Source organism: Scleropages formosus, chromosome 6 (assembly GCF_900964775.1).
Source record: "Scleropages formosus chromosome 6, fSclFor1.1, whole genome shotgun sequence".
Classification (NCBI taxonomy): Eukaryota; Metazoa; Chordata; class Actinopteri; order Osteoglossiformes; family Osteoglossidae; genus Scleropages; species Scleropages formosus.
Genome location: NC_041811.1, coordinates 28938442 through 28953021, shown reverse-complemented (window position 1 = coordinate 28953021; position 14580 = coordinate 28938442). Strand labels below are relative to the sequence as shown.

Genomic DNA, 14580 nt, shown 5'->3' with positions numbered 1-14580 from the left:
AACCCTTAAATTTCTATTCTTTATCACGCTATACAGGGAAAAAATTGCAAATTGCCATTTCAGAGACACCTGCTCTGCACATATGTCCTCATTTCCTTTATACCCCTACTCCAACACTGAGTCCTTGTAAACCATTTGATCTTTTTTGCTCCCCCTTAGCAGTGGATGCAATCATTCAACAGTGACTGAAATCTGTCAGATGCTCCGTGACTGGGAGTCAACTTTGTGTCTCTGGTTTTATCTTGGGAGAACTGGAGAGGGATCATTTTCAAAGCCTAATGACTTCAGCTCCGCAGTAATCCTCAGAATGCAGGATGCAGTAATCTTCTGAGCATCAGAAGCACACAGAGCACAGGCAAATGAGAAGGCAGCACAATAGTCAGTGAAAAAAATATTGAAGTTAATATTGTATAAATGTTAGATTATTTACATGTAGAGCTTTTGGACAATATAGAGAATAATTCTGAATTTGATTATCTTGTGTTTGCTGGCTGCCACTAATGGTGTCACAGAGATGCTGGAGATCCAACAATCAGTAAAATGAGAGTGCAAATCTTGCTGTGTGTTTACGTCAGTCGGCAAGAGCAGAAATCTTTGGTGTGCTAATTCATGTCCTCCTTAGATTCTGGTGAAACCTAAAATAAATAAGTAAAAATAGAACTGCACAATCTCAGAACATCTGTCTGTGTCAGTCTCCGTGAAAATGTTAATGTATTCCTATACATAATAGAAAAACAGCGATGTGAGAGGCAACATAAAATATCCATATGATTACTAGCTCCAGCGCTTTATGTGATATATGAGCTACAAGTTAGTGGTATTGTAATAGCGCAGTAAATTGTTAATAGGAGGACAAAATGAAAACGAACTCCAGCAATAGAAAGGGGAGGTAATGAACTACAGTACCCAAATGACGCCCGCGCATTACGTCATCAACACGCGTCAGCGTTACGACACTTCTGCAGACAGAAAAGTTTGACAACGCGAGTGGTATGTCTGCGTAATTTATTTTGGTCTCTTGAAATGGCATCGACTTAGTGCCTGTCTGTTTTCCAGAAGTGAAATAACGCATTTTGTATGCATGAGAGCGGAGAAACGCTCAAGTTTCTTGTGCTTGTGTAACTTAAAGAAATCTGTTTCCAGCACACTGAGTCTGTGTGCTGCTAGTATTTACCACACAGCTGGAGTTAAAGTTTTACTCACTAGGTAGGTGAGACAAACCTGCAACCTTTGTGTCTAGGCAGCAGCTGACTTTAACCACTTCGCTACCGACTGCTCCTATTCTTACAGTTTCAATTAAGGTAAGTGCCTAACAAATTACTGCAGCAGCAGGAGGTGGGATTCATTCAATAACAGTAACTGCAAAGTTACAAGTCCCATGTCCTTAACCACTATGTTACATGCTCTTTACATCATGTATAAGAGCCAGAATTTTCATCTGCGTGATCAGTGGCTGTCGATGTATATGTTGGACCTGACTACCTACTATTTTCAGGTGCTGTAGTCTGAGCGTCAAACAGAACTGTGCATCCCATGTTGAATTTTTGTATCGGAATGATCAGGTACACATTACTGTAAAATGAAGGTATTTCATAAACCAAGGCTGCAGCTAACAGAAAAATCAGTCAGAGGTTACAAAGTTTTGGTGTCAATTATCAGTTGTATTTTAAATGGGACTCTGAGCAGCAGTGTTAAAGCAGTCCTGTTGATTGCAGCTTCTGTGTCACAGATGGCCCTAGCCGGGGTGCGCGTCATCGAACTTGCCGGATTGGCTCCGGCCCCTTTCTGTGGCATGATACTGGCGGACTTTGGTGCCAGGGTGATCCGCGTAGACCGGACCAAGGCGGCCGTGTCGATGGATTCGCTGGCTCGTGGCAAGCAGTCGGTGGCGCTGAACCTGAAGAATCCACGAGGTGCAGCTGTGCTTCGCCGCCTCTGTGTCCAGTCGGATGTGGTCATCGAGCCTTTCCGGCAAGGTCAGCGTGCCCCGTGTCAGCGATGCCCCTTGTCTTATCTTTTATTTGCGACTCCTATGGAGCAACTGTTCCAGTCTACTTCATACTATATATTATAGATATTTTTTCTTCCTTTTTTATTAGCCTTTTCATTTTCAGTATGGGGTAAAAGCATACTTTTCTTTAAAGATCTTTTTTGAAAAGGAGTGTGAAGTTCTTTTTAAGAGCTTGAAAAGTTCTGAAAGCTGAATATTTGCAACATCAGGATGTGAATTCTGAGCGTCTTTCTATGCGAACGATTTGTCGCTCTTTGTTAGGAAACCTATACATTAATGAGGTTGTATCTGTGAAGATTTTGACTTTTTTTTCTAGCTATAGACTGAATTTTCCAAAAAATTTGTTTTCCCATTTACTGGACATGCTGTTATAGCTGTCCCATCAAAGTTTCTCATCCCTGTTTAAAAATTTAAATATTTGGTAATCCATATTGTTTTTTCCAGACTCTTCTAGCCGATTTTCTTTCCGCTTTTAGAGCAAGTAACACTTTGATTTCCACAGACGGAACAGCATGACGCTATCCCTCATGTGGTGAAAAAGATCTGTAAAAATGTCAGTATTCCCCAGATTATTGTATTTTTTTCAGTATTTTCCTTTATTTCTTCCAGAATAATTTTTTTTTTTTGTGATAAAAGCATAATCTCATGTCATACGGTTCACTCTGTGGCTATAGTAGGAAGAGCACTAGAGCTAACGGCACTTCTGTGTGTTGTTTCGTGTGATGCATTGACTCTTGGTTGAGGAGCAGGACACAACGAGTCACATCTCACGACAACTGTGATGTAAGACCTCCTATCAGCTACTGCTTTAGACTAAAGTAAGACCTCTCTTCACCTTCTACTTCAGACTAAATAGTGATCTCATTCACCCTTCCGCCTTTGTTTCCTAAGATGAAGCCAAGTGAGGTCCAAGTTTGTTCTACTGCTCAATAAATTAGTACTTGGCTTTAATAATTAATATAGACGGGTCAAAGGGAAGTGTGCAAATTGGCTGTATGAATGAAACTGACAGGCTCTTTTATTTGGAAAGACTTTTTCAAGTGAGATTTTGGTCATTTCCTTTTTCTGTGTTGTTGCAATTCAGCTGGAGGAGAATGCAGAGTAAAAGTCTTATAGAAATTATGACCTTCAGACGGGGATGATCTCTGCTTGTGTTGGCCAATATATAAAACAAAACTGTTCAGTGGATGAGTAGAGCAGTGATATTTAGGCAGGTGGTTCATGGCTCTCAGTCAGGCCCCAAGTTTGAGACAATTTTGTGTTTGTTCTGCTTTTTTATACTGGTGAACAGCGGAACAGACTAATTACAGAATTCCTGCGGTGAATTCCTTGTAATACATCCAATAAATTCTTTCTAAAGAGGCAGTGAACATCCAGCAAAATTTGGGATGGTGAGTGGGAGAGGGAGGGGAGAAGAATCAGTGTTCCTAGTTTAGCAACCTACTGTTAGGTTGATTTTGTTCTGTGTTTTCTGTTCCAAAAACCTCCATGGAAAAAGTAAACAGGAGAACGTTTACCCTGCCCGGAATAGGGTCACCGGGACCTACCCCTGGAGCCAGGCCTGGGGGTAGTGTTCCTAGGCGAGCGCCTGGTGGCTGGGCAGCCCACATAGCCCGGCCAGGCTCAGCCCGAAAAGGCATCGTGGGGGGGCCATGTGAGCCCACCACCTGCAAGTTCCAGCATGGAGGTCGGGTGCAATGTATACCTGGCGGTGGGAGGGGGTGGGGTGGCGCATGGCGTCGTAGCCCCTCGCAACGAAAACTGGCTCTTGGTACGTGGAATGTCACCTCACTTTGGGGGGAAGGAGCCGGAACTGGTATGGGAGGTTAAGAAATACCAACTAGATATAGTTGGGCTCACCTCCACTCGCAGTGTTTGCTCTGGAACCAAACTCCTCAATAGGGGGTGGTCCCTCTCCTGCTCAGGAGTTGCACGAGGTGAGAGGTGCCGGGTGGGTGTGTGGATACTCACAAGTCCCCGGCTGGCTGCCATACAGTTGGAGTTTGCCCCGGTGGACGAGAGGGTCGCCTCAATGCGACTTAGGGTCGCAGAGAGGAAAACTTTGACTGTTGTGTGTGCTTCTGCACCAAACAGCAGTTCAGAGTGTTCAGCCTTCTTGGAGAAGGTGGGTGGGGTTCTGGACAGGGCCCCACCTACAGACTCCATAGTCCTGCTGGGGGACTTCAACGCTCACGTTGGCAATGACTGGGAAATCTGGCGGGGGGTGATTGGGAAGAACGGCTTGCCCAGTCTGAACCCAAATGGTGAAATGTTATTGGACGTATGTGCTAGACATGGTTTGTCCATAACAAACACCATGTTTGAACACAAGGATGCTCATAAGTGTACTTGGTACCAGAGCTCCTTGGGCCAAAGGTCAATGATTGACTTTGTAGTCGTTTCTTCTGACTTGAGGCCACATGTTCTGGACACTCGGGTGAAGAGAGGTGCTGAGCTGTCAACTGATCACCATCTGGTGGTAAGTTGGATCAGATGGCGGGGAAAACTGATGGACAGACCCAGTAGGCCCAGGCGTTTAATGAGGGTGTGCTGGGAACGACTGTCAGAGGACCTTGTCCGGAATGATTTTAACTCGCACCTCTGGGAGAGTATCGGAGCATCACACTTCTCAGCTTCCCTGGGAAAGTTTATGCCGGGGTGCTGGAGAGGAGGCTCCGGCCGATAGTTGAACCTCAGACTGAAGAGGGCCTTTCGGTCCTTGTACATATGGAGTGAAAGCTGTGTCCGCATACTTGGCATTAAGTCAAGCCTGTTCAGTGTGGGTGTTGGACTCCGCCAAGGTTGTGCCTTGTCTCCACTCCTGCTTGTGGTTTTCATGGACAGGATATCAAGGTGCAGTTGAGGTCAGGAGGGCATTCTGTGTGGGAGTTGGAAGGTGACGTCTCTGCTTTTGATTCTGCGGATGATGATGTCCTTTTGGCACCGTCACACGGTTGCCTCCAGCACGCACTGGAATGGTTTGCAGCCGAGTGTGAAGCGGTGGGGATGAGGATCAGCACCTCAAAGTCTGAGTCCATGGTTCTCTCACTGAAAAGGATGGTATGCCCCCTCCAGGTAAGGGGAGAGTTTTTACCCCAGGTGGAGGAGTTCAAGTATCTTGGGGTCTTGTTCACGAGTGAGGGAAGAAGGGAGCGTGAGATCAGCCACAGACTGGGAGCAACGGCAGCAGTAATGCGGTCACTGTACCGTACTGTAGTGGTGAAGGGGGAGCTGAGCCATAAGGCGAAGCTCTCCATTTACCGGTCGATCTACATCCCTACCCTCACCTATGGTCATCAACTCTGGGTGATGACCGAAAGAATAAGATCGCGGATACAAGTGGCCGAAATGAGTTTTCTCCGCAGGGTGTTGGGACTCATCCTCCGTGACAGGGTGAGGAGTTCGGACATCCGGGAGGAGCTCAGAGTAGAGCCGCTAGTCCTCCACATTGAAAGGAGCCAGTTGAGGTGGTTCGGGCATCTGATAAGGATACCAGGCACGACCAACTGGGACGAGGCCCCAAGGTCGGCCCAGGACCCGCTGGAGGCATTATATCTAACAGTTGGCCTGGGAACGGCTGGGGATCCCCCAGGCTGAGCTGGAGGAAGTTGCAGGGGACAGGGGCAGCTGAGCCTCTCTGCTCTCCCTGCTGCCACCACGACCCTTTTAGCACAAGCGGACAGAAGATGAGATGAGATGTTTCCTGTTCTATTCAGTGTGACGTGTTTGTCTTCTGGAGCAGGAGTGATGGAGAAACTGGGGCTGGGTCCAGAGGAGCTGCTGAAGGAGAACCCGCGTCTTGTTTACGCCCGTCTCACAGGATTTGGCCAGAATGGGTGCTTTGCTCAGTCTGCAGGACATGACATTAACTATCTCGCCATGTCAGGTAACCTTCTCCCTGCATTGTATAATGCCTCCTTCCTGCTTATTGCACAATGTCAGTGGCACAGCTGTAAAAATTAGCCATGTCTTGAACTTACTTTCTGGCATCCAGTCCAAGGTGAACCCCCTCAGCCTTGCACCCAATGCTTTTGGGATAGGCTCCGACTCAATGTGACCCTGTTCAGGACAAGCGGTTATTGAAATTGGATGGATGCATTTACCTGGGTGTTCATAACATGCAAAAATGAACATTACGTAATTACGAGGACCAGTATGTGTTTACTGCTGTGATGACAGGACAGCCTTAAAAATAGTGCATGACTTTTTATTTATTTATTTGAAGGGTAGGGTACAAGGTGTTTTGGGCATCTGTGTAGCTTTAGGGTTAATCTAGTCTTAATTGGAAGATCTCTATGATCACTGAAAGTACAGCACGCAAGATGCATGTGGACTTGTTCCATCATTTAGTGAAAACTTCTGTTCTTTTTGTCCTTGATTATCTTCCCCTCATCCACAGTGCGACACTGGAGAGAGAGCCTCAAGGCTGTTTTTTTTTTTTTATTTTTTTTTATTTTTGGTTCAGTTCCTAGATCTGCCAACTCTATAGCCTTGTCTGCCTCACTCCAATTCCTGTTGACAGGTTGATCCCTTGCTCCCTTGTCCCTAGAAAGCTTCTGTTCACTGCTCACAATGCTCCCAGAATGGTAATGATGACTGTAAACAAAAACAGAGAAGGAGAAATTAATCATCTTTCAGGAGTGATAACAGTGAAATGCTGTGTTCTGCATTTCTGTCACTGACACCCAAGATGACTGATTGATGAGTACAGTGATTCTTATGGTTTTCATGTATTTGTACAAAAGCAGTAGGAAGACCTCACAGCAGTCCTTACAAGCATCCTTCACTTCTGACTTGCCTACTGGCATGGAGATGGAGTCAGGGACACATTAAGGGATGATACATTCTTCTGGGAGCTGTTTACAAGCAGCTGTCCTCACAATTGATCAAGATACATAGCCTTCAAATTAGCAACGAAAGCAATTTGATAAACTGCCGTGATAAAGGAATGGATGCTGTGCAAATGGGAGGGATTTGACCTTGATTTTTCATTTTTGGCATACCTTCTCATTTTCTAACAAATTGCAGTTTGTAGTTGTCTGCTTGCATGAGCTAAAAACTAAAATAACTTAATAAATTTTACTGTAAAAGATATTCAGTATTATTCATGATTGCCCTTTATTTTCATTGTTTCTGCAGTAAATTCCCATCAACATTCATACTGAATTTCATTTTAAAAATTACACAAAAGCGGTTCTGAGAATGTGTGTGTGTGTGTGTGTGTGTGTGTGTGTATATTCATATAATTAAGCAGTGAAGCTCTTGAAAGGGATCTCGGTGGTTCAAGATGTAAGAAGAGACTTGGAAGAGACGTATATTAAAACTGAAATTTCCATCAACTCATAAATGTATATAAATATATTATTAATTTTATTCTGTAAAGTTATACTGTACCACGTACATGGGCAGCTCCATCCGTCAGATTCCTGGGATATGGTTGCTGTTTAAGGTTTACACATTTATTTTATAAAAGATTTTTTTTTTTTTTTTTAGTGGTTTAGTGGTTTTTTTTTTTTCTTTTTTCCCCCTCAGTGGTGGTCTGACAAAAAATAGTTTTTGGAGCCAAGAGCTTATCCTTGTCTGGGGGAAATGAAAGGATTTTTAGAAAAGGGAGGGTGTTTGCTGCCTTCAGGGGAATTATGTGATTTGTGAGTCAGCTGCCCACTGGTCAGCCATCCAGTGGATTCTCTGCTTTCTTCATGATGGGGAGCTCAAATTGGTGCTGCTACAACTGCTTAAATTATCAGCTCAAAACAAATGTTAGCGTTTGTTTGGTGGACGTAGGGCATGGTTTATTCAACCGTGGCTGGTTACATATAGCCTGTGAGACAGTATTCATAGTTTTCACTGGGACTCTGCTGGTGGTGAAGATGTCTGAGATGAGATTTTCTGCTGTAAACTGGCCTGATGGCTCCAGATGACCTGATAGACCGCAACCCTCCAACTACCATTTATCTGTCTTAGGTTTACTGTCCATGTTGGGCCGCAGTACTGAGAAGCCCTACGCTCCACTGAACCTGGTGGCCGACTTTGCTGGTGGAGGGCTTACCTGCACACTGGGAATTGTCCTGGCTCTTCTGGAGCGAACCAGGTCAGGGAAGGGTCAGGTCATCGATGCCAGCATGGTGAGTCAGTGTTCCAGTGATGTGCCTGTAGACCAGCCTTGTATAGTGCCAGAAACGCATGGTGAATGAAGTGTGGGTGGAACTTCCTGTTCTTCTGAAGGTGTTGGCATATTTAGGTCTGAAAAGCTATTACTCCATGCCATTGTTTCTCTCTGTTTTGCCTTATGTATTTTATTAAAGCATTTGTTTGATGTGAAAGGCATGTAGAGACTGTATATTGGGTACTGGCTGAATATAGAAGTGAGCCTGTGCCAAAACGGAGTAGGTTATTAAACTGTCTGCTGGATTTGAATAAAGAAATATGACCTTTCAAATATACTAAATACAATTCATTTTATATTATAAATAAGTTGGCTGGCTTGTGTATTTGAACAAGGCTTTTTCAGGTGGTGTTTGCAGACTGAAGACAGAGCTTGTATGCTCAGGGCTTCCATTTCTTGCACCCAGCCATCACTCACTGTGTTACTTCTTGTCCCATACCTTTCCCCTCCATTCCCCAACCCCTTCTTTACCTTCTCTCACCCTCTGCCAGCCAACTCACCCCTGCCCTCTGACACTTCTCACTGTGGTGGTTTTACCCATGACCACTTTGCTCAATCTTTGCCAGTCTTTATTGTGTTTGGCCTGCCCTAACACCTATTTTCTTGCCCTGTTTCAGCTCATCCTACCCCTTCCCCTCTTTTCTGCCATATCTCCTTTGTTACTTTTTTATTACTACCCCCCCCCCCTTTTTTTTTTAAACTTCTGTCATTCTTATGAATGCCTGCACTGAGCTGTGCTTCTTGTTAGAATCCCTTGTCCACCTTCAGTAATTTTCCCATATATTTGTCATATTCTGATCAGCCACAACATTAAAACCACTGACAGGTGAGGTGAATAACATTGATTAACTTGTTACAATGGCACCTGTCAAGGGGGTGGGATATATTAGGCAGTCCGTTCTTGAATTTCATGTGTTGGAAGCAGGAAAAATAGACAAGCGTAAGGATCTGAGTGACTTTGACAAGGGCCAAATTGTGATTGCTAAACGACTGGGTTGGAGCATCTCCAGAACTGCAGGTCTTGTGGGGTGTTCCTGATATGCAGTGGTTAGCACCTGCCAAAAATGGTCCAAGGAAGGACAACCGGTGAATCGGTGACAGTGTCATGGGCGCCGATCTCAGTGCGATTGCGCATCTGTGGGATGTGCTGGAAAAACACGTTAGATCCATGAAGGCCCCACCTTGCAATTTACAGGACTTAAAGGATCTGCTGCTAACGTCTTGGTGCTAGGTACCACAGCACACCTTCAGAGGTCTTGTGGAGTCCATGCCTCGACTCAGAGCTGTTTGGGTGGCACAAGGGGATCTGCATGATATTATGCAGGTGGTTTTAGTGTTGTGGCTGATTGGCGTATAGCCAGTCCTTCTAACGTGACGTATCCTTCTAGAGAAAAGATTTTCATGAATTCTGTGGCTCTGGGACTCCTGCCTTGTCTGCCTTATTTACCTGTCCGAAGGTTTTTACCGTCATCGCCGAGTCATAGCAACAGGACGCAATAGAGCATGCACAAATGTTACTCAGTGCCATCTGACATACTCAGAAGTGCTGTTAGTTTTAAAAAATGGAGTTTAATGTCTCTGTAGTCACTACTACTGAGAGATGAGAACTGTTGCCCCTGTGATACACTTTATAGCCAAATATGGCATTGGCTGTAGGGAAACTGAGAGAATAAGAACATTGTTGTTAATTCTGGCATTGTTAACAGTGCTCTCTGGCAGTTACATGGGACACCACACCCAGTGATAAATAATAGGTGGCAGACAGAAATTTGGCCCTGTAACGGAGTGTGAGTTTTAATTGTTCAGCTATAATCTCTGCATGCAATCAGCTTCGCATATCTCAGAGTTTCTGGCAGAACACCCAGAAGAGTAAACCCAGCTACCTTTCAGCCAATCAGGTTTTATTTAGTGTAGTGTATTGTTGCAAATAAGTTTTCATAATGCAGTACCACTAGGTAATGTGTTGAAGCAGGAAACTGGAGCAGCTGGTAGATAGTGGTTAAAGCTGCTGCCTTTGGACCAGTCGCAGGTTTGAATCCCGCCTTCAGCTGTAGTACCCTTGAGCAAAGTACTTACCCTAAATCGCTCCAGTGAAATTACCCAGCTAAAAAAATGGGTGAATAATTGTAAGTAGCTTTTAAAAACTTGAGGAAAATGTTATGAGGACAATTGGCACGAATGAATACATTCGGGAAAATAAATATATTAACAGGTATAGGGCACAGCGTTAAGGGGGTCAGTCCAAGGATTCATCAAGTCCCACATGCTGAATACTGTACTCCTCTGCATTCCGACTGGCTTCCACTGCTATAATGAAGTAAATAAATTGCTCTAAAAATTGCATCTTCTGTTATTCAATCTGGAGGTGAGCAGTTGAAAATCTGTTGAAGTCAGAAGTGCTCGTGGCTTTTTTATACGTTGATAAATGGCCGATTGACACCTGGGACAGGTGTTGAGGGAAATTGCTAGTCTGAACGCTTCCACTTTGCTCCGCTGCAGCTATCTGAGTGCCAGCTGGCCCTGTGCGGTGCATGCCTCTACCAAATGGCAGAGCTGCTGGGGGTACACAGCTAATCTCCATGCCTGCTGGGCATTTTGAAGTCTGATTTAATGACTTCTCCTTGAACTGCATTGCGAAGCATTACTCGCAGTGATTACGAGTAATTACACCCTGCATACTAGGTAAGGTTGGCAGGGAGGGCTGCAGTGCAGCAGAAACCATCTGGTGTCTTAGCAGCTCCCCCCACTACCCACGGACTCACCAGTCCTTCTTCTCACCCTAATCGCTGTGACTGTCAGCACCGATCCAGTAGGTGTTTATGCTAAAGGGTTGTAATGAATTACCAGTAACTGCACAGACTTATCATCTTCAAGTACTCCAATGTCGGTCCGTGTCAAATCAGCCAGACTCAAAATATTTCATTGTGACCATGTTTGGAATTATTTCCAGTGTTGGAGTATTACATAAACTTGCGAAAAATGTCAAATAAATCAGATCACGCGTCATGTTCCACAGCAGTCAGATGATGCCAAATGGAGAGCGCTAAGGAATGATTCAGACCTCACCTTTTTAGTCCAAGAAACAGCCGGTACAGCCATGGTGTTTATCCTTTGAGAGGAAAATAGGCCAATTTTTCATGACTAACCCATAAAAATTTCCACAGGAATTTTTGTTTCTCAGATTTGCATACCAACTTCTCACTGGTTTATTCCATCCGTGCCTACACACAGTTGATTGGGCCCCCGTGTTTCACGGACCTTGCTGCTCATTACTGTTATTTCTGTGCAACTTCACTGAGTTGGCACTGTGACATTGCTGGTGGTAGGGGCCAGGGTACGAGGTGCGGGATGGAGTATGTGCTGCGCTCACCATCCTGGGAGGCTTCGTCCTCCATTCCTCAGGCCTCCCACCTGATTCTGCTAGATTACCGATGATGCGGTTTGCAGTGGTGGTGTTGATTTCTTTTGTCTTTGAATAAGTATTTCTGTTTACTTATGTGTACTCTTTGAACATATGAAGTTTTTTGATCCACACAAATTATGTCCTTTGTGGCTTGTCACATTTAGCACTCCGAACGGACTTTCCCTAGTACTTTAAGTTGTGGTTGTTTAACGTGGTCATGTTGTCTGCCTGCCGCCCTCTGACCTTACCTGCCCCTCGCTCTTGCAGGTAGAGGGTTCAGCCTACGTGGGCTCCTTTGTATGGAAGTCACGAAACCTTGGGCTTTGGAATCATCCAAAGGGGGAGAACCTGCTGGATAGCGGAGCACCTTTCTATGACACGTACCGCACGTCCGATGGAAAATATGTGGCTGTGGGTGCCATTGAGCCTCAGTTTTACCAGCAGCTCCTCCAAGGTAACACAGTAGTTAGTTCTGTCACCTTGTGTGGCATGTAAGGGCATGCCGGCCTCGGAAAGCGTCCAGGCATGAACGAGCAAGGGATGTCCATGGTGTTCTGAGAGTGTGCGGATCTTAAGACTTTCTTACATAGTTACTGGTGTAGAGTTCACGCTGCAGAGCCCCGTTGAGCATGCAAGAGAATTTTTGTAAACATTATCTCTCTGTCTCATTGGAGATCCCTGAAGCGGTTTGAGTTTTTAAGGAATAGATACATGTCTAGTTTTGGTCTGTTGGCCTGCATACAAGCTTCAGTGAACCAGGTGGTACAAAGCTCTGCGAAACCTGACTCGGGGAATGTGTGTGGCGGTTCTCATCCCTTAGGGTTTCTTTAAACTAAATGACTCTGAAAAAAGTCTTTACTCCCTCACGCACTCTTTCACACACAGCACATGATTTCCTACACATACCCATCTTTTCCACTAGCTGTAGATAGCTCAGAAATGCCACTTGTGCTCTAATGCATGACTCACACACACATAGACGCAAGCACATACACGCACATAGAAAAATAGGCACATACACAGAAATATTTACTACTGCTGATCTTGCGTCAACATTGGACCTGCTGACTGTCACCTTCCACTGATGGAGGAGATGTGTTCTCTCTGTGTGAAGCGTACAAAACAGAAAAGATTTAAAAAAAAAAAAAAAAAAATGACCACGGTTTTGCCACCCTCACATTTAAGTAGATGTAATTTATCTGTAAAATCTCAGTCTGTACCATCTGTAGGGAAACACTGTAGTTTGTGTCTTTATACTCCAGTAAATATGCTGATACATTGAAGATAAACGGAGACAATATATTAACAAACAGGCTATGCTTGTCGGGGTTTTTTGTATACCTCTAACTATGTATCATGTAGAAGAGAAGGATGTGCTGAAATGTGAATCTCAGTAACCATATTGGGTAACATTTTGATGTTTTCTCTCTGCTCTTGGACCCCTTGTCCTTCTTTAGGCCTGGGATTGGACTCTGCTGACCTGCCTCCACAGTTAAGCTCCTCTGATTGGCCGGAGATGAGAAAGATCTTCGCTGCAAGGTTTGCCAGCAAGACACGGGCGGAGTGGGAACAAGTGTTCGATGGGACGGATGCCTGCGTGACCCCTGTGCTCTCTCTGGATGAGGTGGCTTCTCACCCCCACAACCAGGAGAGGGGCTCCTTTGTGCAGGACACACAGGGTGAGGAAAGCCCACGACCGGCACCTATCCTGTCCCGCACGCCGGCTGCTCCCAGCCTGGCCCGCGATCCCTTCATCGGTGAACACACGCGTGTTGTGTTGGAGGAGTATGGCTACATGCCAGCTGAGGTGGAGCAGCTGCTGGAGGCTGGGGCGGTGGAGTGCGGCAGGGCTAAAGCGCGCCTATAGGTGCGAGTATATCAGTACTCCTGGGTTTCTGTCGCCCTGGTTTCTACTGTCATCTTACCCATTAAGCATGAATACTCTGTGGTTTATGAGTGTATCTGATCTACTGTAGCAATAGAAGCAGCTGAAGGGGGTCACTGATGTTCCGGTGGTTTCCAAGGAGAGTGTGAAATTTGACATTTGTGTTCGTTTGAGGAGCTTCTGTTGCTGTATTCACCCCATTTCAGTGTTTTCTCCTCAGACACTAGGAGTCCTATAAGCAGGACAAATCCATTTAGAGAGACCAGTTCTGCTCTGGAGTGACCCTTGACCTCACTGCCCTCAAATGCCCAGTCCTCAACTATAGCTGCGTCTGCATTACTGCCTTAACTATGCACTCTTGGTTGAGTGAACAAATAAAAGAATCATTGAACTTGAAAGGAAAACAAATGCATCAAAACAGATGATGATCTGCAGATTTTGTAGTAAACATGAAATGCTTTTTTGAACTACAAATGTAATATTGTTAGTCTCATATGAAGGTGGATTGTGAAAAGAAATTGCTTGTCATTACATGATTGTACAGAAATTAATATTTTTTTAAAAAATAAATTGTATCACTGGAAACTATAAGGTCACTTTTCTAATTTTAAGAAGTGTACATATGAATTTGTGTATGATTACTGCTTGTGAAGCTTGCTCATTCTGTGAGAACAAACTCTTTGACCTTCAAGTGGATGAGTAAAAAGCACGTGTCCTCTGAGGGAGCGCATGAGCCACTGCCTACTTGGAGATACGCTTTGGCCTTTCACCATTGACTTTCAATGGGCTTCATTTGTACACCATAAGTAATGTGAGGGAAAAGAAGAGAAATGAGGCACAAGAGGCATTTCGTTGATAGCAAGGGAGACTTGGGATGTGCAAGTTCCATTTTAGGGCCTTTCATTCCACTACAAAGTGACACGTCTGAGACATGGCTCCAGCATTACCATTTTAATTGGAGCCTTTTATTGGACAGCTGGTAGCGTAGTGGTTAGAGCTGCTGCTCCCAAAGGTCGCAGGTTCGAATCCCACCTCCAGTTATAGTACCCTTGAACAAGGTGCTTACCTTTAATTACTCCAGTTTAAATTACCCATAATATATAAATATAAATGGG

The 14580-nt window shown here is 44.7% G+C and overlaps 1 protein-coding gene across 8 annotated transcripts; it reads left to right on the top strand.

Moving 5' to 3' along the window:
* Positions 1–942: 942 nt before the first annotated feature.
* Positions 943–14041, top strand: amacr (alpha-methylacyl-CoA racemase). Of its 8 annotated transcripts, XM_029252986.1 has the most exons (8): positions 947–990; positions 1241–1301; positions 1496–1562; positions 1730–1976; positions 5754–5897; positions 7976–8136; positions 11848–12034; positions 13038–14041. In XM_029252986.1, the coding sequence occupies exons 4-8, from the start codon at positions 1730–1732 to the stop codon at positions 13445–13447; spliced, it is 1149 nt and encodes a 382-aa protein (XP_029108819.1). In that variant the 5' UTR covers positions 947–990; positions 1241–1301; positions 1496–1562; the 3' UTR covers positions 13448–14041. The 8 variants fall into 8 exon arrangements, with proteins under 8 accessions (XP_018606135.1, XP_029108819.1, XP_029108820.1 ...); XM_029252987.1 differs by lacking the exon at positions 1496–1562; XM_029252985.1 differs by lacking the exon at positions 1496–1562 and having other exon boundaries at positions 1716–1976.
* The last annotated feature ends 539 nt before the right edge of the window (positions 14042–14580 follow it).